The 24,309-nt window shown below is 37.7% G+C and overlaps 1 protein-coding gene across 1 annotated transcript in view; it reads left to right on the top strand.

The window, feature by feature from the left end:
• Window positions 1–24,309, top strand: part of LOC137049040 (NACHT, LRR and PYD domains-containing protein 12-like) — a 63,620-nt gene that overhangs the window by 2,061 nt on the left and 37,250 nt on the right. Inside the window, exons 3-8 of the mRNA XM_067427435.1 lie at window positions 762–791; window positions 1,361–3,158; window positions 3,309–3,482; window positions 18,343–18,510; window positions 18,614–18,781; window positions 20,679–20,852. Of these exons, the coding sequence (XP_067283536.1) occupies window positions 762–791; window positions 1,361–3,158; window positions 3,309–3,482; window positions 18,343–18,510; window positions 18,614–18,781; window positions 20,679–20,852 (2,512 nt within the window). The remainder of the gene's footprint in view (window positions 1–761; window positions 792–1,360; window positions 3,159–3,308; window positions 3,483–18,342; window positions 18,511–18,613; window positions 18,782–20,678; window positions 20,853–24,309) is intronic.

The following is a 24,309-nucleotide window of genomic DNA, read 5'->3' as shown; positions in this document are numbered from 1 at the left end:
ATTATATATATATATATATATATATATATATATATATATATATATATATACACACACACATATATGTATGTGTATATATATATATATATATATATATATATATATACATACATACATACATACATACACACACACATATATATATATATATATATATATATATATGTCTAATTTCAGTACTTCCTCTCAGTCGTCTATGGTCTGCATGCCAAATCTTCAGTCTTTATTGAGCAGTTTACACAATTCATACTTATAAAAAAGTGACACCCACATCCCAGATGTTGCCTTCAGAGGGCGTGCAAATATAAAACCATAGAAGGAATCGTGACAACAAATGTGTGATGTAGGCAGGTGATGACAAAACATAAGTCCAAAATAATGTTAATGTGAAAATTATTTCACAGTTGGAAATAGCAAATATGAAATATAACCTTGAACCAAGAAAAACAGGAACAAGCTGGCTAGAAATAAGAGGAAAAGAAACATACAATGAGTTGTTTTTACAGCAGTTATGGAAAAATTCAAAAGAGGCTATGTGACATTTCAATCATACATATTCTCTATGGTGACTGAACATAATGAAGTTAATGGTGACTTATATTACACTCAAGAGAATTAAAGGGAGGGCTGTATGAGGCCGCTAAAGCTCACTATTCATTTTATGGTCACGTTTTTCATAGGCAAACATGCTTTAGCTTCAGTATTTTCTTTTGTGTTTCTGTATATGGTTCTCATTTTTTTTTCTCTCTCCTCTCTCCCAGAGACAGCAGAGAAACTAACAGAAGAGCAAGGTACATTTCACAACAGTGTTGACACCAATGGACATGAGCGCCATTATGAGCGCTTCTATTCTGTTACACATCTGTTACTGTTGGTCTGTTTATTTTTACCCGTTATCTTTATTCACTATTTGTCAGGAACATGATCTGATGATTGCTCAGTGTCCGTCTGTTAAAGTATTTGAGAAGTGATTTAAACAGGTTGGAAGTATTTTGAATTTGGACACCAGTCTAGGGGCCTAATGTACAGAGTTAATGGGCATTAATATTAGAACATAGGTAAACCTTACATACAAGAACTAGAGGATTCACTGCTAGTTGTTCCTCGAACCATGTCTTCTGTAAAGAGTTTGCAAATTTCGCAGAATAAAATTCTGATTTTAATGCTTAAAGGTATTCCCTTTAATTAGTGTAATATATTTATCAAGATATGGTAAATGATATGGAAGATCTGAGGCCTTGGGGCTGTAATGCTTTCAACAGTAATTTAATTACAATATGCTGAATCAATTTTCAGATAATCAGATGATGCTGATGTGAAAGTTTGTCATTTATTTACTTACACCAATCTTTCATAACAGAGGATTTGATTCTGAAAAAATTCTTGGAAACTCACAAAACCAACATGAAGAAGAAAGCAGAGCGTATTTTTGAGTGCAAGAAAGAAAATGAAGTGCATCTCAAAGCTGTGTACACAGATCTGTTCATCACAGAGGGAGATATGAAAGATGTCAATCAAGAACATGAGATTCTGAAGATTGATGATTCTTTCAAGAACAAACAAAAACAGGACAAACCAATCCAATGCAATGATATATTTACATTATTAAAGAAAAACAATGAGGAAAAGATTGTGCTGACTAAGGGGGTCGCTGGCATCGGAAAAACTGTCTCTGTGCACAAATTCATCCTGGACTGGGCAGAAGAAACAGCCAATCAGGATATAGACTGTGTGTTCCTGCTTCCATTCCGAGAGATTAACAGCATTAAAGACAGAGAGTTCAATCTCCATGAGTTTCTGCTGAAATTTTATCCCCAAATGAAGGACCTGGAAAAATCTGGAGAACTTGGAAAAAAGTTATATGAGGAATATAAACATGCCTTTATATTTGATGGACTTGATGAGAGTCGCCTGCCTTTGAATTTTAAAAGCGGGATATTGGACAATGTTGAGGAAAGATCATCTGTAGATGTGCTTTTCACAAGTCTGGTCAAAGGGAAGCTGCTTCCATCAGCTCTTGTCTGGGTGACCTCACGACCAGCAGCAGCCAATCAGATCCCTCCTGAGTATGTAGGTTTGTTCACAGAGGTGCGAGGATTCACTGATCAACAGAAGGAGGAGTACTTCAGAAAGAGATTCACAGATGAGACACAGGCCTCCAGAATCATCTCACACATTAAGACGTCTCGTAGTCTCTACATCATGTGCCACATTCCCGTGTTCTGCTGGATCACAGCCACAGTACTTCAGAATATTCTCATCAAGAACAATGCAGAGAACATCAGCACAACACTCACAGAAATGTACATCCACTTCCTGCTGATACAGATGAAAATGAAGAGCCAGAAATTTGACGGAAAAGCAGAAAGACAACGTAAAAAGCTCTTACAGTCAAACAGAGAAAGTATATTGATGTTAGCCAAGCTAGCGTTTGAACAGCTGAAGAAGGAAAACATTGTGTTTGATGAGGAAGATCTGGAAGCATGTGGTATTGATGTGAGTAAAGACACTGAATTCACAGGAATGATTGCTGAGATCTTTAAGAAGGAAGATGGACTTCATGAAGAAAAGGTCTTCTGCTTTGTGCATCTGAGTGCTCAAGAGTTCCTCGCTGCAGTGCATGTGTTCCTCTGCTACCTGAAAAAGAACATGCAGGAGCTTCAGTTTTTCTTTGATGAGCCCAAACAAAACATCACATTACAGGAGCTACTAGAGAAGGCTGTTGATAAAGCCATGAAGAGTCAGAGAGGACATCTGGACCTGTTCCTGCGGTTTCTGATGGGAATTACATTGAAATCCAGTCAAAACTTGCTCAAAGGCCTCTTCACACACATTGAAGACACCAGAGAGAGTATCACAAAAACAACTGAATACATTAAACAAAAACTACACTGGGCCATCTCAGATGAAGCTTCAGTCAACCTATTCTACTGCTTAATTGAGCTCAAGGATCATTCATTATATGAGGAAATCCAGAGATACCTCAGTTCAGATGCACATCCAGGAATGAAGCTCTCATCTTCAATGTGCGAAGTACTGGCCTATGTACTGCTGATGTCAGAGAAGGTGCTGGACGAGTTCAACCCAAAGAGGTTCACGTCATTAGACACTGGCTACAAAAAACTCCTTCCAGCTGCGAGATGCTGCAGAAAAGCCCTGTGAGTAATTTCACTGATCACTGTTTAATCAAAAGTTTAACTCTACATCGCTAAACAACTGAATGTCAAAATACTCTGTGAAATATCTGTCTGATTATGCGAAACACTGAACATCACAAAATAATTTGGGTCAATGTTCTGTTTTGGCAGACTTGACGGTTGTGTTCTTGATGAAACATGCTGTGAAACTATATCGTCAGCTCTACAATCATCAAACTCCCATCTGAGAGAGTTAGAACTGAGTAGCAATAACCTGAAGGATTCAGGAGTGAAGCTGCTCTCTGATGGACTGAAGACTGCGCACTGTCAACTGAACATACTGAGGTTTGACATTTACTCTTTTACTATGTTCAAATATGTGTATGAATAGCCATTTCATAACTGACTAGCAGATAATTTCTCCAGTCTATATTGTAGTATGAATGCATCAGTGACATTTTCTCCAAGAACAAGGCAGACAAGCCGGTTTCATTTTTCACAAAAAAAAAAAAAAAAAAAAAAACCATGCATGAATGTGGGACATCCCTGCTTTTAAAGAGAGTTCAGTCAGGACCACTTTGAGAATGAAATTAATTGACAATCTTTGATTTGGTGAAAGGCTTAGGCTCAAAAGATGCTCGAGCTGCCATACTAGGCAGCTCGAGATGCATCCTTGAAACAGAATCCCCCCAGCCTTCATAATAACCAACAGTTTCTTAGCATATATAACAGAAAAATATGAATGGTAACAATAAGAGTTCTACACAGAATCCGATACTCGATAATGAAGATACTAGGAGGTGAAGGGGTGGAGGTGGGTGTTTTTTGCAATATGCCACCTACACAAGCCGAGCTCCACCTGTTCGCTAACGTTCAACAACTGGTTCACTTCCTCATTTCGCAAACAATATGCACCAATTTGTTCAATTCGTTCGTTAACAAGATCTCCCATTCAGAGACAGACTCAAAGCATCTCGGTCCGTAAAGGGCGTATTCATTCACTGATTCAACAATCACATGATCAGTCACATCTCATACTTGAACGCTATTGGCTCAAGGTTTCTCAATCTTTGACAGAATGCAACAGTCCACGGAGCTGCGCATGCGCTCCTTACCAATAGCTCCATGCTGTTTGTGGAGGAAGGATTTTCAGTGAACAAAATATGAGTCAATAGACCATGTGAAAGTGATTCATTCGAGTACGAACATAATATCCCTTGGACTTTCAGACCATTTACGGGAAGTTCCTGTTTATGCCAATGTTCATGTTTACATTGCTCAGTATGTCTCATGAATAACCAAAATTCAGCAGGCTACTTGCCTCACAACATGAGAAATTGCATAGAAGCTTAAAATGTCCTCTTCCAATCCAAAAGATAAGAAATGTAATGGGAAGCAATGTGCAACGTTCATTAGTGGCACCAATATGTATCTGTTCATTCATTCTTGTCAAAGTTACCCGCCGAATGACAACACGCTGACATCAGACGCATGTCAGTTGAGCCAAACAATGTTGAGATGCAGCCCAAATAGATGAATGTAACTTACAGGACACAAGTATCCATGTGAAATGTTTTAGTGCGCTAGCCTAGCGGCTTACATGATTGCAATGTGAAACCAACAATCTTACCGAATGTATCAAATCAAACATGAACTTCGGTTCGGACGTTGGGGCAGACTTCAGTTGTGAAAATGCCCTTAGTTGAAAATGCTAGCAAGATGGTAGTACTTACTGTGTCGAGCCCTGTGTTTATAAGCTTACGTGAGCTTCGAGCTGAGAAGTATTGAATCAAAGGCAATGCTGAGAACCTGTCAATGTGTAAATGTCTGTGCGACAGACTGAGGAACATGAGTTTGAATGAGCTTAAATACTATAATTGATTAGAGTAGGTGGAGTAACAAATCAGCTGAGCATCAGCTGATAACGTTTAGCGATCAGTTGTCTGCCTGAACTACGCTTGAATTCCATTCGATCACTCAAACTCCATTTATTAAGCACAATAAACCACAGAAAAGATCTAAGAACATTACTTGCGCTAGACGATGGTGGAAGATCTGGTTTCAAAGCAAGATGTAAAATGTACCTATTCCGCAATATTTTGGATTTAAACCCCATGCTAATAGGGAACATGCAAAGGATTAGTTTTGTTTTTCTAGTTGTTGTTAAGAATAATTATTAACCCACCATTCAAGCAATTGCTGCTTATTTAAAATCGAAAGTAAAGTGTTTCACAAAATGTGTCCAATGGCACAGAGCTGAGTGAGCATTTTCAGTTACAGTGCATCCGGAAAGTATTCACAGAGCTTCACTTATTCCACAGCCTTATTCCAAAATGGATTAAATTCATTATTTTTTACCTCATTTCAACAAACAATAACTCATAATGACAACATGAAAGAAGTTTGTTTGACATTTAAAAATGTATTAAATGTATTATTAAATAAGTTATATATTTTTTAAATCACAAAAAAACATTTTTTTTAACATATACATAAGTATTCACAGCCTTCGCTTGATACAAGGGGTGTCCCCGACTGAGGATTTACATTTACATTTATGCATTTGGCAGACGCTTTTATCCAAAGAGACTAACATTGCATCCGAGGTACACATTTTACATTATTGTCAGTTCTTGTTTTCCCTGGGAATCGAAACCCATGACCTTGGCGTTGCTAGCGCCACGCTCTACTGGTTGAGCTACAGGAAAGCCAGGATTTAGACATTGGAATCAGAATTTTCTAATCTCTCTATGGTCAACTGATAGTGTAATCATCGTGTGTGTGAATGGGTCGGGAGGGGTACGACACTAGTCAGCAGGAGGGTAAAACTATTTTTATTTACACACTGCACACAGCAACAACTTTTAAAAAGCGACCAAAACTGCCTGCCAACTGACATACAAACCTATAATGGCTTTCTTATTTAGGTTTAAATAAAAGGTAATGTGGTGGATAAACATTCATAAACAATTTTCTCATAACATTTTAAAGCCACGATCGAAATACAGAATATCACATAATATATAAAAGAACATTTTGATAAATAAACCTAAAAAAAATACCTGCCTAGAGAGGAAAAGAACACGTTGAGTGCGTTTACATGCACATTCTTAAGCTGATTGTGCCTAAAGGGGGTCTCACACCGTACGCGAAGCTCAGTGCCACGTCTCAGGATCTCACACCGCCACCAGACGAACACATTATATACACGCAAGCTCAATTTTGAATCAACTTCTGACAGAAGAGCTGCACTATGAGTGTATCTTGTAGCACAAGGTGAAATCAGTATGCACATTCATGATTTGAGGGAAATATAATATACATTTAATCGCCCTGTGAAGTGCTGCAGAGATAGTTGTTCTTCTGGATGTTTCTCCTTCCAATTCCAATTATTTCCAGTAAAATAATATCCAAATTTCCTGTTTTCATTAAATAATTCTTACAGTCTGTTTCAATGAACATTGTTTAATCCCATAATAACATTTTTAATACATGTTCCGTTTCCTTGTGTATTTGATGATTTATTACTCCTGGGAGAAAGTAACTAGTTATATTGCTAGTTTTTTTCTTTTCTTAATTACTCTATAATTGCCTGAGATGCATCAGATGGAGGGAGAACATACAAAGGAGGAGTGTTCTTTAGGGTCTTTATTACGCCAACAACAGACTGGCACTGTCTAGCACAAATAACTACAAACAACTGTACTTATGCAATCAAGTACAAACAAGTATTAACTTCCTCAATGTTTAACAAACACCGTCTGGTAAAAACAATCAATACATTTGATTGTCAATTTATAACAAGTCCAAACATATATTAACTTCCTCAATGTTTAACAAACACTGTCTAGTGCAAACAATCAATTTGATTGTCGATTAACAAGTACAAAAAAAAAAAAGTTAATTTACTCAAAAATATATATCCATAAATAAAAAAGACTGGCCTTGCCAGCACTGTGTAGAGGAGAGGTAAATTGTTAAAAAGCAAAACACAGTGCAGAGGAGAGGTAGGTTGTTGAAATGAGTTAAAGCAAATACAGAGGACTAAATAAAAGCAAAAATACAGTTGGCATTTACTGTAATGCATTTTTCTGGTGGAAAATATGAGCTTCTGAATGTGTCAGCTTATTTATCAAAGTAGTGGTTATACCTCATAAGAAGGAGTCTCTCAAAGCACTTGTCTCCTAACCTGTTCCTCCTGGGAGTGAGAACAAGGCTTCCCAGGCTGAATAGCCTCTCCACTGGAGCACTGGATGCTGGTGCTGTATTGTATTTTAAAGATAAGTTCTTAATTCTGGGGAAGTTGTCTAGGACCCCCATCTATGACCCACACTTCAGGTACTCCATCACCTCCCTGTCTGGGCCAAAAGATCCTGAATCCCGCTCTTCCTCAAACACAAAAAAGTCATCCTCACTACTGCTGGATGCTAGACTAATCTGTGGAGGCCTGACCTCATGCTCCTCATTGTGGGTGGCAGCCAGGGGTGAAGCACGACACTCTATTATCAGCAGATTCTTTAGGGCCTCTCTCCTACCCTCTTCCCTCAACCACCTCATCTTGAACTTCGGCAGAGTGACAGCATTCAGGAGACCCTCCCTACTGTCCAAAACAGAAGCAAAATTGTTTGTTGGTCTGTAAGAAAGAGATTTCTAAAATTAGATATTTCTCTTAAAGAGGAAAAACATAGCTTCCTGTGGAAGGAGTTGACATGTAAATGATGCAACAGGCATATTGACTATACCAGGTCTTCAGAAACACAGTACCAGTATACAGTTCTTGCATTCTTACGAGCCTATTTCAGTGTGAAATTTAGAAGACTGCGATAATGGAAGCATCTGTGATAGTGGAGGGATGTGCAATTGTGCATATGACAGGCTTCTCTCATATTACACAAAGTTACAGTCAGTAAGTCTTAAATACACACTCACAGCCTACCTGCACTATGACATCAGGCAGATTTGCCATCATCTCGGAGAGACCGGGACGCAATGCCAAGGTCTTTGACATTAGAGACTACAGTGTCGGTAATAGATTGCCATAATAACAATCATTTTCCCCTGGAATTAATGAATATGAATCAATGAATGACTTACTTGTTTGATTCAAATGTTTAACATTCAAAAAAAGGAAAGGGAAGAAGCCACAGGTTTACTCGGCAAAGGCTCGTACACCTAACTGACTGCAGAGAGGTGTCAACTGTGGTCTGGATGTCTCAGTTATTCGTGCAACTGCATTGTGGAAAGAGTTCCATCTCGTCACTGTAGGCATCATGAGCTTTTTTCACAAAGGCTTTCCACTAGCTCTGCAGCTACTGTAGACCGGCTGGCCTTAGTCCAGAGGGCAGAGCAATTTGCAGTGGCACTTCTGTAAATTGTTTTGTTTGTCACCGTCAACCATTTTTCAATATCAACAGTTGATATCAAATTAAGTGTGTGCGAGGCACATCTTAAGTGAGGGGGGAGAGTAAAGTGTCCTGGGTCTTCTTGTTCCGTGGAGAGTACTTCTTGTACATCGGTAAATGACACTTCTTCATCCTCCCCTGATCCCTCGTCCTCTGAATCGGATGCTGCTGCTGCTGCTGCTGCTGCTGCTGCTGGCTTGGGCTCATACTCCTTGAATGTGAGAAGTACAAGAAAAAAATATATATATATATAATGTGTGGCCTATTCAATTCAAATTTTATTTTTGTTATAATTGTGATTTTATATTTAGATATGAATCCAACTTGTGAAAATATATCTTGCAGGTAGTCAAATAGCTAATAGCATAGTGGAGCTCTATTAGCCATCTAGTGGTTAAAGTGATTTTTTTATTTTTTTTAAACTTTTTTTTAAAAAATGGGCATAAATGTTACATTAAACTATTTAAAATAATCCATGTTATCCCCATAAATGAAAGTTAGAAATCTGGGTCTTTTATAAAGTTAATTTTTTGTAAAAAGCTTATTTAAATATTTATTTATTTATAGATTCTCCAATCTATAAACAATTCTGAATTCTCCAAAAACGGCACAATTGTTGAGTAAAAACATTAACAAACAGAATAAAATTAAATTTGTAAAAAAAAAAAAAAAAAAAAAAAAAAACGATTATCTTGTTACAAAATTAAATGTTATTGTCTGGGGTCTCTGGAGACCCCAAAAAACACGTGTAGACATAAATAAAGACCATCAGAGGGTTAATGCAATCAAATTAAACAATTCATTAACTTATACATTTGCAAATAAGTACAAGTAAACTATTATTCAACTGACCTGAAAGCCTTCAAAATTCGAAAGACTGCCGCCGTTCGGCAGTTTCTGTGTTTACTAGAAGCATGCAAACGCAACTCGGCCGTCGTCATTATGGCCCCGCCCGCCGACTCTATACACGATGTGATTGGCCTGTCCAGATTGAGAGGAATACAGCTCAGAAGGGTATTGAGAGTTCCTAGACGACACTTGCGGGCAGATTAAATTTGCTGCCGCTAGGGTGCGTCTAGATTTCTAGATAGAAAATGGTAATATTATTACAGTTTTCCCGAGCTAGTTACTTGCGTTACATTTGCCAGTAGCACCTTCATCACACACAAGGCACACAACACAGAGAACAGAAGGGAGGGGGAGGAGGGCGTGAACAGAACAGTGATTTGGTCAGGGTTTGTCACGAGGTATCATTTACCATCACCGATTGGTTGACACCTGGCAGCCAGCAGCAGAGCGGCACCCTCAAAGACAGATGGGGAAAAATGGAAGTGTCAACAACAGCAAGCTCTTTTTCAGAGGAAGGTTCCCAACAACAAAAAGCTAGTTTCGATGGGTGGAGATTCAGTAATTATTTTGAATATGTTCAACAGAAGGAAAATAACTTGACGGTGAAGTGCACACTCTGCCCGAGAAGAAAGGTGCTCTCCACCGCTTGTAACTCTACCTCCAAATTGGACTTGGACTTAACTTGACTGAAACACATATACTTACCAATGAAAGAATTACACAAACAATTCTAGACAAGAGACAGTGGAAACATGAGGGCTATTTATACACACAAGACTAATAAGCAAACAAGGGACACCTGTGAACAATCAAACAATGAACCAGTGACAAACAGAGCAGAGTATCAAAGACAATCGGTGTGTTGGACATCGGCTGTGGCTGGATGCATCCGATCGGTGAGAGTTGCCGCGTGCAGGCGGAGCTGCAAACTGAGACATGAAGACAGACACTTTCTGCTTCCCGCAGTGACCCTTGCACTATATTAGCATACTTTATCACAGCTGAAGTTAAATAAATCTAATATTTCTCAAATACACATTATACATTAAGAAGACATTTCCATTCAATACTTTATGTACTGCTTAATAAAGCGTCTGTTTGGACAAGAAAAACAAGAAGTTCAACATATAAACATACAATATCAATGAAGTGTGGTTGTAGCCACAGTGGTATACAGTTTTGATCAGTTTTAGTTTGATAAGTATGACAATATAACATCGTGACATCATGAAAAGAGGTTTTCCTGTAATAAATATATGATTTGTGAACATTAGTGTAGCATAAGGATTCAGAATAAACACGAAACGCACGTGATTGCTGTCATGTGGTAAGCAAATGTTTGCCTGCAGAGTTTGCAAACAGCCTTTTTAGGGTCGTCCTTTGACTTTTAAAAATGATCCCACACTTTGGACTTGTTTCCTGACATAATTATTAGCATCAGCCAGACACCTCTCCCACAAGTGCGCTTTTGGTCTCATTGATCTCTCGTTGCTTTGATGTCATGTCATACTCCGTCTGCAGTGTGTGCGGTGCTTGTTGCGTTGATTATGCATATGCGGTACAGGATCCGCACGCCCTGTTATGCTTTCACATATGCTGCGTTTGCAATCCGCAACTGATCTGCTGTTGCAAACCACAAACAGCATTTATTCATTATTTTTTATTTAAAATCCAAAAGTTGTTACTGAACGTGGCTCGTCAGAATTGCAATTCTCTTTGTTTACTCTTTTATAGAAGAAAAAATATGCACTGCAGACGGAGTAGCCTATGTGTGAAACGGGCGTGACTGCGCAGCCCCTGATTGCATAAATTTTCACGTGATTTTTTTTTGCGACTAACCACCTAATGAAAATGTATTCGACCAAGCCCTCTTCATATCGACTAACGTTTAGTCGACTATTTGGGGGCAGCCCTGTACAATGGCATTGCTCAGTTCATCGGGCATTTTGTCCTGCATCAGGAAAGGGGTTAAATAAAGGGCTATAAGGTGCCATTGGTGGCCTAAATCAGAAGATTAGCCTACTTATTTTTAGCTTTCCTCGCGCTAGAAATAATAATAGAAATTAGGGCTGCACGATTTGGGGAAAATATATAATTGCGATTATTCTGGGTAAAATTTTAAAATTTAAAATGCGATTATTGTTATTATAATTTTTTTTACAAATGAAAAGTATGTGTATATAACATTTTCTGTTTTTATTTTAATGTGACTAATAATAAGTATTATGATTATTATTACTGCAAAAAATATTTTTAAAAATAAGAAATATTACCATTACAATAACATTTTCATAATTACAAATAAAAAAAGAATATGTCAGAATAAATATAACAATATAATACTAATACTAATTATTATTATTATTTTTGTAATATTTTACAGAAAACTTATATTACAAAAAAGAAAAAAAACTGCTGGGTTACCTATTAATATGCAGACAGCCTATGACTAAAAAACATTAGAAAGGTCTAAGCCTAAGGAGTTATTCTTAAAGTCTGTCTTTAATATGAAATAAGAACCTGCATCCACTGTGGGGGGAAAAACTCCTGTACATTGAAGAAAAACATGGATTGTCCAACAAATATATAATTTTTTAAGTTTATTAAGTTTTAAAATGTATTAAGCATTCATTTCTTATTATTCATTACCCAAAAGTTTTTAATTCATACTGAAAGCCAGAGGGCGCCCTCGAGCGGAAAACGGCACATTTGCCTCAGAGAAGTAATTGACGTTAGTTTTCAGGAAATCCATGATTTGAAGCTAACGCTGTAAACAGAAGATAGAGACGCTTTGATTAAACATGACGACAATAAAAACGACTGCAGCAAAATATGGTGTATTTGAGTTCTTCAAGCCGTCAAGGGTATTTTCATAATAATAAAGTGTATAATAATGCAGTGCTGATAGACATAGAATACTATAAAATAACGCCTCGTCTGCCTCACTCTGATGAGAAGCCACATCAGCTCACACACACTCGACTGACGATATAAAGTGAGGTAAAACATGTTATTAAACGTTGCCTTTTGTTGAAAAGGTTTATGAACGCTTCACTAGTTTGTGAAGATTTTTGTTGCTTTTTCAAACGCACGTTTATAAGCAACTCAAACTCGTAGTCTTTCAGACGGAGCAGCGTTTATCACAGAGCCGATCTTCGCTAACACACTTGGCATTTATTTATTTAATTAAAATCGTAGCCTTTGTGATTTCATAATCGCACACAAGCCAAATCGCAATTGCGGTTCGATTTCGATTAATCGTGCAGCCCTAATAGAAATAATATTGAATCAACTGTCCCTGAGTTGAGCCAATTTCTTCTCGCCTCTATTACTTGACCTGCGGTGCTGAATTTGCGCTCACTGGCTGTAGTTATGGTGGAATGCAGAGGATACTCCTTGCCAATGTATTTCATAGTAAATTGTGTCTAGTAGGCCTACTATATAAATTACAAAGGTTTAATTGGCATCATTATTTCAAATGACCCGACTCATCGCGACCCGAATATCATTAAAAATATTTTTGGATGACTTAAAAAAAGTTAATGAGGCTGTGCTGGAGAAACTGGACCTCTCGCTGTTTTCATACAGATTACATAAGCAGAGATTTTTTATATATATATATATATATATATATATAAAAAATAATAATTTAAAAGTAGACATTCCAAGCTTTATAAAGAAATATCTGTCGTGTCTCTGTGGCAAGTTTTCTCTGACTTCACAGGGAGACAGACAGAAGACCGTGCATCCTGTTTGTTTTCTTAATTTAGCGAAAAGCACAACATTTAGATTTTATTTTGACTGTACATAAAAATGTAGACACTTTAAAGGGGTACTTCAGCGCTGGAAAGATGAATCTGTATTTATACTGGGCCATTAATGTAGTAGAAATGTGAAATTATTTTTGAATTTGGTGCCTTCTAGACTGAGAAAAGACTCATGGGGATGAAAGACTACAATTCACAGAATGCTTCGCTGCCCTGTGAGGCCATTCCCAAAGCCACCGCTACTGGATTACTGTGACTGAGTTAGAAAACAGACACTACAATTAAATACTGAACGTGTCTGTTCAATATTACGATCGAGATGCCGCGTGAGTCTCCCAGCACTAACTCAGATTAGGAGTCAGATTACATTTAACGTCATAAATGAGCTAATGAGCTCTCATGATGTAATCGAGACCACATTCGTAGCATACATTCACAACGCATGTTCAGTCTGGCGCGTTTTCAGTTCAACTTTCATAGAAATTAATTTGAGAAGTTAAAACACTTACATTACTTAGCATCCGTTTAAATTAATGCCGAGCTGTGCTGTGAGTGTGATCTCCCATCCCCCATGTGCAAGTTGAAAACATGTGGAAATGGCTCTCTCTGCTGGCTGTAGTCTTTAGCCTCTGGCCAAACATTCCAAAGATGAAGCAAATATCGTCATTTTGCGTCACGGGAGGAATTTTTCCAGAAATAAAATGCATAAATCTCTCGTCTCAGGAGGATATGAGGGGGGGAAGAACAATCATTTAATTATACTTCAGGGTTTCTACTAATACAAAGCATGCTAATTGCTGAAGTAACCCTTTAAGCTTTGTAAAGACATCGTTCATGTCTGTGAGACCAAAAATAACGGAGTATTTTAAGTTGTTTTACACTGTCATGAGGAAAAATACAGCAAAACGCGCGGGCGCATTCTTCAAGTCCAGATGGTTAAAGTGATACCCAAAAATGATTTTTTTTTTTGTATTTAATGTAGTTTCAGTGCTGAACTCCATGAATGAGTGACATATTTCATCTAAATGTGTATATCAGATGTAAAACAGAGTTTAAATCATTCCATTTACTTCAGTACTTCACTCACTCCAGTAAAAGAGTGTGTACACACAATTTAGAGCAGAGGTCTCCAAATTCCTAATATAATATTTCCAACCCCAAATAAACACACCTGAACCAGCCAATCAGTGACTTAAGACGGGCATACACTGGACGATTTCAGCAAGGTTACCTACTTACAATGTACAAATAGCCAAAGCTCACAGTTTATGTGCTCACACTGTACGGTGTACGGATCGTCGAGCGTGACTAATACGTGTGAAATATGCGTGATAAACAGAGAGCAAATTATATGGTGTAAGATAGCCTATGGTCAAATGCATGAGCTACTGATATCAAAAGGATTTAGTATTTCCAATTTATGTATTAAATTATTATTAATATTATTATAGGCCTAAATGTATTATTCTGTTGATATTACATTGTATTTGCCCCGCAACAATTTCATAATGCATCAATGCATAACTGACACGCTGCATAATAAAAGATTAGATAGATTAGCTTACTCGTCCTCTTTTAAATTTAATTATTTAAAAACATTTAGGCCGATTATACAATGAATTATAGGCCTTTAATTAAAATGATTAATGGTCTTTAATATCTCAGAACACTGCAATAACAGGCACATGCAGAGAGGCGAGCTTTGGGTGCTCGAGCCCCTGCCCTTTTTCAAAATAAATCAAAAGTGCCCCTCTCAGACAAATACCAATGATAATATTTGTGGTCAATAAAACAAAATAAATTTGACTTGACAATGTGTACAATAGTAACGAATGGCTCAAAAGTCAGAAAATGTCTGTTTATTTTATTTTTTTTGTCGGTCTGAGGCGTTGCCATAACGCGTTGCTATGGGTTGCGTGCGTTTTACTGGCTGATTTTCCACAGTATATTCGGAAACTGCTCTCGACTCGAGCCATATATGTTTTTTTTAAGAGTTCTGTGGCTTTACAGGGAAAAATTAAACCAAAAACCCAAAATGCCTGTTTCTCATGTATAATAATGTTACACCAACCAATCATGATCTGGCAAAACAAGTTGAAACAAATTGGTTGAAAATAAATCAAATTACATCGCTGACAGGATGTTATCTGACAAACAAAAAAGAACTGCACAAAACCATGCAGCACCAAAAGTCGCATTAAGGGTAAAGTGTTACTTGTATTTATCATATTTCCTCAAATAAAAGCCTGTAGTCAAATAAACACTGGGCCTCTGATAGTGGCCGGGGGCGTGGTCAACACGAACAAATAAAGGCCGGTCTCAAATAAAGGCCGGGGGAGTGGATAATCTCCTAAATGCCGTTAATTTAATGCGAATCCATCCTGATGCCACGTACGCGCCCCGATGCGAGTCATGCCAGCAGTGCAACACACACTATAATCCTGGTCTCTTTTGTAGTTAACCTAAAAACTTTACAGGGATTGCTTTGTAAATGAAATTGAGAATATAACGGATACATGTGCCATTTTAAATAGGCTACTGTAGTCTATTAGAGATGCGACGTCTTTGAAAATGCCGTGTCAGGCAGGCTACAAATATCGATCTTCACATTGCGTGCGTCTCAATCTTCTCCGTCAGTAGTCAGGGCACTGATCAGGGAGTCCTCTCATCTCTTTTATGTCTTAATGGTGTTGCACCCAAGCCTCGAAGCTCAGCTCCGCGCAACACCGCATCTCAAGCCTTTGTTTATACTTTCGCCTGTCTCCACTGACTGCGCGCGCTCCTCCCCAAACGCACGAGGCGTTTATACTTGACGCGCTCGCCGTTGTGCTATTCTTTGAAAAACGACAGAGGGCGATACGGAGTAATTGTTTTATAAACCAACGCGTCGAGAAGAAGTGGGCACCTTTTACAGAGGTGATGATATTTATTTTAGTACATTTCACCAAAAACAACAAAAGAATCGTGTAAAACTCAGTAAACCTTGGCTTGATATTATTACCTGTGACATGAGAACAAAATATCCACTAAATTAACGATCTCTTAAATATTTCCTAATTTCACTAAACTTTAATGACGTGATTTATTTATTTATTTGCTTAAACCTGGATCTTTATTTAAAATGGCTTATTTCTGCTTTTGTAGGCTCATGCACCTAATTTGTATGTGCAAACTGGTGCCGGTTTGATGAGATGTCATGCTCGGCTAAATTCGCTGAGAACTCGTTCATCTTCGGATGCGGAGCTGCGGGCGGAATTACAAAAAAGCGCATTATTTTGTTGTATGGTGATATTTTTGCACATTTTTCTTAAAAAAATCAATGATATTTGTCCACTGGAATGATCACTTTAAATTGAAAACATCAAGCAATTATATTTCAAACAGATGGAATTAGAAATACAGGCCTACCCCTAATAAAAGCCTGCTTCAAATAAAAGCCGGTTCCCATCGGCAGTTCAGGTAAATAAAGGCCCCGGTCTTTATTTGAGGAATTACGGTATGAAGCCCAAGTTCCAGTGGCACCTAGCCTAGTATGTGAAGTGTAGTCTGGCGAAATGGTGACATGAAAGGACTTTATTATATTACCATTTTTGATAGTTATGCAGCATTATGAAAGAAGTCTCTTATGCTCATTAAGCTTAAATTTATTTGATCAAAAACAGCAATATTGTGAAATATTATTAAATTAATGTTTTTCTATATTAATAGACTTTAAAATACAATTTATTCCTGTGATCAAAGCTAAATTTATCATCATTACTCCAGTCTTCAGTGTCACATAATCCTTCAGAAATCATTCTAAAATGATGATTTAATGTTAATGTTGGAAACAGTTGTGCTGCTTAATATTTTTTATAACCTGTTGTGTTAATCTTTTCAGGATTGTTTTGATGACTTAAAAGTTTAAAAGAACATCATTTAAAAATATTGCACAATATTAGGCAACTACTTTTGATTTTTGATTAAATAAATGCAGGCTTGATGAGCATAAGAGACTTATAGCAAAAAAATAAAATGGTATCCAAATTTTTTTTTTTTTTTTTTTTACATATTGCCCCTTACATTTGAGCCCCTGCCCCTAAATAACTCTCTGCACGTTCCTGTGCAATAATATCAATCTCAATGAAAACTAAGAGCAGTTTTATTTCAAAAACAACTTGTTAAACACGATATAGGCCTAGGTCAGAAATATTAAGAAAATAAATAAAGACAGTTTAACATTTTTCAGCATATGTTGGAGTAGTTTATCTCTCTCTCCGAAAGCCTTCCAGATTTTACTTTCACTTTATGTAGTGAATCCACTGACTCACCTTCATGATTTAAAACAGAACAATGTATTTCAATATTGCGATGTGACATTTTTCTTTATCACCAATTGTCAAATGATGGACAACGATTCACATTTCCCATGATAATAACATTAAGTAAATGTTAGATAAATTAGTAAATGAAGTGAAACAAGTAAATTAACAATCGAGTAGCTGAAATATTAAAAGAGGCACTGACTGGATAGGCTACACGGTGGTTTGGAAGACTTGGATTATCCATTTTACAACACAAACTGGAGGCATGCAATAGTTTGATAAATTGCTGCAAGTTTGATAGCTTCCTATAGAACATAAAGATCTGCCTCTTTTTGTTTTCTTTCTTGCTGCATTAAAAATGAAATGGTTTAGCTTCTGCTTTTGCGCATACACAGTGAGGGGAAATAGGGCAAACAGTTCATAGCTCTGCTTCAGCTGTGCGATACCCTCATGAGGGGCGACCAGAATTTCTGACATTCCAGAATTCCAAATTCATTCGGATTGCAGATAAGGAGAGGTTTGTTGCCTCTTGTTTCCCCCTGTACACTGCCCAAACACCTACCGACAAGCGATGCACGACAAAGCTGAAAATTGCCCCAATCTAAAAAAGAGTTGGATTAATCAGAATTCAGCTCGGAATCAGACGAAAATCTGTGTATGCCCAGCTTTACAAGGCCCTAGCAATGACAGCCGCACTCCAGGACTGAGTTTGGAGACCACTGGTCTAGAGTGTCCGTATGGTGCGCACAGATTTACACCTAGTTCATTTTTTATAAATCCGGATACATTTTGTGTGCATGCAATGTTTATACATCAGACCCCATATTATAAACCCTACCTAATAAACACATTGATATCACTGTTTGTTTTGTTCTCTACACAGGCTATGTGGATGTAATTTCACTGCTCAGTCCTGTGAAAGTTTGTCTTCAGCTCTACAATCATCAGCCTGTGTCCCAAGAGAGCTGGACCTGAGTAACAATGACCTGCAGGATTCAGGAGTGAAGCTTCTTTGTGATGGACTAAAGAGCTGTAAGCTGGATATATTAAGGTTTGAGTTTCAAATACTTTCAATGTTTTTTCCCATTAAGCTAATTACTAAAAATCACTCTGTTGAATTTATTCAGTATGCAATTACTGTTTTTCTTGTTCAGATTGACCATATGTAATCTCACTGCTCAGTGTTGTGAGAGTTTGTCATCAGTTTTACAATCCTCAAACTCTGTCCTGAGAGAGCTGGACCTCAGTAACAATGACCTGCAGGATTCTGGAGTGAAGATTATTTTTGATGGACTGAAGAGCTGGAAGCTGGAGATACTGAGGTAATTTTTGTTTCCTTTTTTTGGCAGTGTCTGTAAAGTCGCTGCTTCTCAACTGCACTCAGATTGACCATACTTGACTAATATGGAATTAGATTTGTGCCGAATGTATCTTTTCAATAAACTAATAAAAATATGAATTAAACACTATAGAAAAAAACTCTTTGAAACTGGAAAAAATAAGTCTGTGCCATTCTGGCACAAACCCTTGTGTAGGCGGGGCAAGCAGCAAATGATTATCATTGACTAATACGTTTTTGATTGAGAACTTCTTGACCTGGAAGGGAGGATTTTAGTGTAGTGTTTACAATAGGGCTGTCAAACGATTAAGATATTTAATTGTTATTATTCGCATGGTTGTCATGAGTTAACAATGAGTTAACAAAGCAATTAATCGCAGATTTTAATATGTTGTAAATGTATCTTAAATTAAGTTTGAATTCAGTTTTTAATACTCTAATCAACATGGGTATATGGACAAATATGCATGCTTTATGCAAATGTATGTTTATTATTAGTGAAACAATACTTATTCAATAATAATCAATAATACAGCATGAAGACTACACATGTATCAAAGGCCATAGATGTTTATCAAAGAACTTGCTCCTATCTCTTAAGCCTAAGCTTAAAAATCCAGTATAAGCAGGGATTTCTCTCATTTTAAGAATATAAATAAAGGTAGTATTACTGACTGTTTAGTTCAGAACAGGGCAAAGTTCATGTGAAACATTGGTGATGTAAAAGCTGTCTTGTGGACCTGGGAGCACAGCAGTAACACACCATACCCGGGGGAGGTCCATATTCCACGATTAGGAATATAGTCCGGCCCCTTTAAGAGACGCGCGCTCTCTATTGAACTGCCGGTATGTTGTGTGCACGCCGAATTGTGCCGTGATTCACGCGAACAGTGTGAGAAACACGGACTTGGGAGCACTCTTGTTACCTGTGCATTCGTTTTAGATGATTGTAATGCATTTATTTCAATATAACACATGTACTGTAAGTGGTGATGAGTCAATGATTTACCTCAGATATGAGCGAGAGTGAGCTTCAGTGTATTCGCGCATCGCGCTCGGACTGCAGAGAATGTGCTCAATGTAAACAGACTTTTCTTCCGACCTGGTGTCTAATATGGTTAAACAGAATAATATGGTAGCTTATAGGCAATAACTGCACTTTTGGATTAGAATATTAATGTTAACCATTTTCTTTCCCTATTAATGTTTGCTGCTGCATTACGTCTATGGCTTATCTCGATTTCTCCAACTACGGGCTATGCCACGGATTAAACAGAAAATGTGCGCTGCCTTAATGCTCGTTAATAAATTTTGTGCCGTTAAAATGAATATGCGTTAACGCGTTATTAACGTTAACTTTGACAGCCATAGTTTACAATTGTGAGAATCTGCAAGCAGCTTCCTACTTTATTTTAGTAACAAAGTTTGACATTTTGTTTTTAAATGTTCGATTTATATTCTTTCTTTCACTAAGATTTCAGGGGAAGTATTGCACCACTGTTGTATGTGTGGGATCAAATCCATTATTTACTTTTAATTTAAGTTCAAGATATAATGTGAAAGGTTTTGAAGGGGAATATTTATTTCTTTCGGATAATAATAATTGACCACAAAAAAATATTTTATGAAACGACAGTGAGATCAATTAAAAATGGCACTTCAAGTTTCGACCCCTGGTGTTTACTGACAATGCAGAAATACTTTGTTCCTGTTCTTAAGTATAGTTCTACTTTACTGGCGTATAAATGTTTCTGTTGACTTCACTTTTGTTACTTTTGAGACTGAAACTACAGAAAATACCACCCAACAGCTACCACCCAAATGACTGTTAGTGACGTCTGACTGCCAAACTAATGTGATATTGCTGTGTGTGTTTGTAGGTTGTCTGGCTGTATGGTGACAGAGGAAGGCTGTGGGTATGTGTCTTCAGCTCTGAGGTCAAACCCCTCACACCTGAGAGCACTGGATCTGAGCTACAATCACCCCGGAGATTCAGGAGTAAAGATACTCTATGATACAGTCAACCACCCAAACTGCAGGCTGGAAAAACTCAAGTATGTTGAGCAGGAAGAGTGTTTAATAAGTTCTACTATGTTGTAGTGCACTTCTATAACTCACTGAAATTGAATAAACATGTATGCAGTATATAATAATACTAATACTAATAATAATAATATAAATAAATAAATGAGAAAAGTGCACAGCTGAAAAAGAGCACAGTAAAAGTGTCAGTGTTAAATTAACACTTGCTCTGTGTCTATAAGTCCAATTTACAGAGTAAAAAAGTAATACTACAACAGTGTTGAAGCTAATTAGATAATTAAATGATCAAGCAATTATTAATCATCATATGCACCTAGTCTCCTGTGCACAATGACACTATGACTAAAATAGGGATTGTAAAAAAGAAAAAAATGTATAGTACTGTAAAGTATAGCTTTATAAAGTTGCTCAGTATAAGGATTTGACTGTTCAGTGTTCATAGATTAGTTAGTGGTCTCATTCTCTCTTGCTCTGCTGCTTCGCGAGCACAAATAAATTAATGAATGAGCATCGTCGGCATCGAAATGCACAGTCATGGTAAATTTCCACACATTGTCATTTAATCTGATGCACGTCTCCATAGACATGTCACTTGTTGACACTTTTACTCCGGAATTAGGCCCGTAATGACCTTCCAGATCTGGAGCAGGCGCCAGCTTGCCCAGAACAACAAGTCACCCATCTCTTAGAACGTCCATTCTCAACACTGATCTGTAACACAGAATATTGCACAATCATTTGAATATACTTCAGGGTTTCTACTGATACAAAGCCATATGCTAATCGCTGAAGTAACCCTTTAATTAGGATATTTACAGGTATATTGAAGCGGCAGTGGATTCCAGAATCTCCCTTTCAATATAGCGTGGCGCCTTTAAGAGCTGCACTGTATTTTTTGTGCAAGCCCTGCGGCTCAAGCACTCCCATGTGTGCGGATTATTTAGTTTTTTTTGTTGCTCATATTTAGTTTTTTTGTAACGCTGTGGACGGAATGGAGTTTGTGACGCACTATTGTGAGAGTTTTACGGGGAATGAAGTACGAGCTGTTAAATGTCAATCGCCTCAGTATTTGTATTAACGCCAGTTAAGTGAACTATCCTTGTTTTTTTTCATCCAGTCACAACGTGTTACAGTCTATGGATACAAGGTGCTCTGAGTTCGGTTGCACTCGAACTGTGCCGCAATTTACGATAACAGTGTGACGGACTCGGGAACGCTCTTGTTCAGAAAAGTAACCTGCGTATTTATTTTAACCGATTGTAATGTAGAATCTCAATAAAACACATGGGGCCCTATTTTAACGATCTGAAACGCAAGTGTCAAAGAGCGGAGCGCAAGTAACTTTGTGGGCGGGTCTCGGCGCTGTTGTTATTTTCCCGGCGGGATAAATGGCTCTTGCGCCCGGCGCAAATCTAAAATGGGTTGGTCTGAAGTAGCTTCATTATTCATAGGTGTGGTTTGGGCGTAACGTGAATAAACCAATCAGAGCGGCATCCAACATTCCCTTAAAAAGCAGGTGCACAAGTTCCCTTATGGATTGCTATTATTATGGCGTATTTACCAGGCGCACGCCATGAGCGGTTCACAGCCGACGTGACTGATGTTCTTGTAAGAGCAGCCCTTACGAAACAAAAATATATTGCAGTATATTGGAAAATTTCATGCAATACATTAGGAAATATATTAACATATATGGGAATTAATATTTATATCTTTCAATATATTGCAATATATTAAAAGCGCCAATCATTTGTATATTTTGCAATATATTACATGAATATATAATATATTTTATAATACCATCAATATATTATTCCATATTTTTACAATATTTTAAAATATATTTCAACTAATATATTGGTAAATATATTTTCCTTTCGTAAGGGAGTGAAAGACAAAGAAGTTGTGTTGAATGGGGATGGGAGAAACCCACCCAAACTAGCTTCGGTTAAACAGTTTTTTTATTTTTTCAGTCGATTTTTTTTCCTGGTTCTTGACGGACAAACCAATTTGTCAGATGTCCATATATATATATATATATATATATATATATATATATATATATATATATATATATATATATATATATATATATATATATATATATAATGTCTTGCCACTACTGGGCAAACAGGTCTGATCCTTAATTACTACAATAAGCCTGAATAATTTGTAAGCTAGATTTATGCCTATTTTTTCACATCTTCGTGGCACACCACAATGTGTTAATATTTTTTTTTAGTGTAACAATTTATGATTTGCAAAAATAACTGTTGCATCTCTGTAGATTTCATGAGCAAAGTGTATGCGCGTTGTGCACGCTATACATTATGGTCAAGCATGCGCCCTTAAAATAGCATAATGAACAACGCGCAACGCGCCACTGACTTTAGACTAGGTTTTTTCTGGTCAGTGGCGCAACTGTTTAATGGAACAGCAAAATAGCACCAGGGATTGTTTGCGCCGGAACACGCCTCCTTTTTTGCGCTGAACCGCCCAGGGAGCGCAAGTTCATTCACTAGTTTAGCGACGTGCTTCTGTGGAGGGAAAAGCGCGCTTTGCGCGGGTGCAAAATAGGAATGACACATGCGTCGGTGTACAAAGTCAATTGCGCTGGGTGCAAGATAGGGCCCATGTACTGTAAGTGGTGATGTGATAATGATTTTCCTCAGATATGAACGAGAGTGAGCTTGCAGTGTATTCGCCCATCGCGCTTGGGCTTGAACTGCAGAGAATGTGCTCAGTGTAAAAACACACTTTTCTGTTTAATAAAAGTTAAACAGAAAATATGGTATGTTTCAGAATTGTAATGTTGTAATGATTCATCACACTGGTAGAAATCCATTTGCATGCTTTATTGAGAAATAGTCGTACAGGCAGGGTCAGACAGGAGCAAATAGATATGACAGGATCAGGCAGAATCGTAAACAGTAGAAAGGCAGAAGGTCAGGGCAGGCAGATAACACTCACAGCTCAGTATAACAGGCAGGAGTCAGAGGCAGGCAGCAAAGGGTCGATGACGATGGCAAAACAGGATCATTAACAGGTAGTCAGAATACGGAAAACCGCTCAGAAATGTTCACAACAGCAATACAAGACTTCGCACTGAGTGGAGGGAGAAGAGAGTTCTTAGGGTGTACTCACACTAGGCACGGTTGCCATGAACCGAGCCCGAGTACGATTGTCCCCCCTCCCCACTCCCCCCTCTGGCCTGCACTCACATAGGGTTTCAGCATTCGTGCCGGAGCACGCTTACGTCATTATGGTGCGACGGTTTCGGGTTTCAGCATTTGTGCCGGAGCACGCTTACGTCATTATGGTGCGACGGTTTCGGGATAAACAGGAAGAGCGGCGCTCTCTGAACACAATGGAGTCCATCGCTCTGTTTTCTTTGTGGATGATTTTGTGTCGTTTGGTCCACGGTGGTCCACAGCCCTCTCACAGCCTGTTGTTAAACTGATGTGTCGC

The sequence above is a fragment of the Pseudorasbora parva genome, chromosome 20, assembly GCF_024679245.1.
Source record: "Pseudorasbora parva isolate DD20220531a chromosome 20, ASM2467924v1, whole genome shotgun sequence".
Classification (NCBI taxonomy): Eukaryota; Metazoa; Chordata; class Actinopteri; order Cypriniformes; family Gobionidae; genus Pseudorasbora; species Pseudorasbora parva.
Note: the sequence above shows the minus strand (reverse complement) of the source record. Positions and strands in the feature narration are given on the sequence as shown.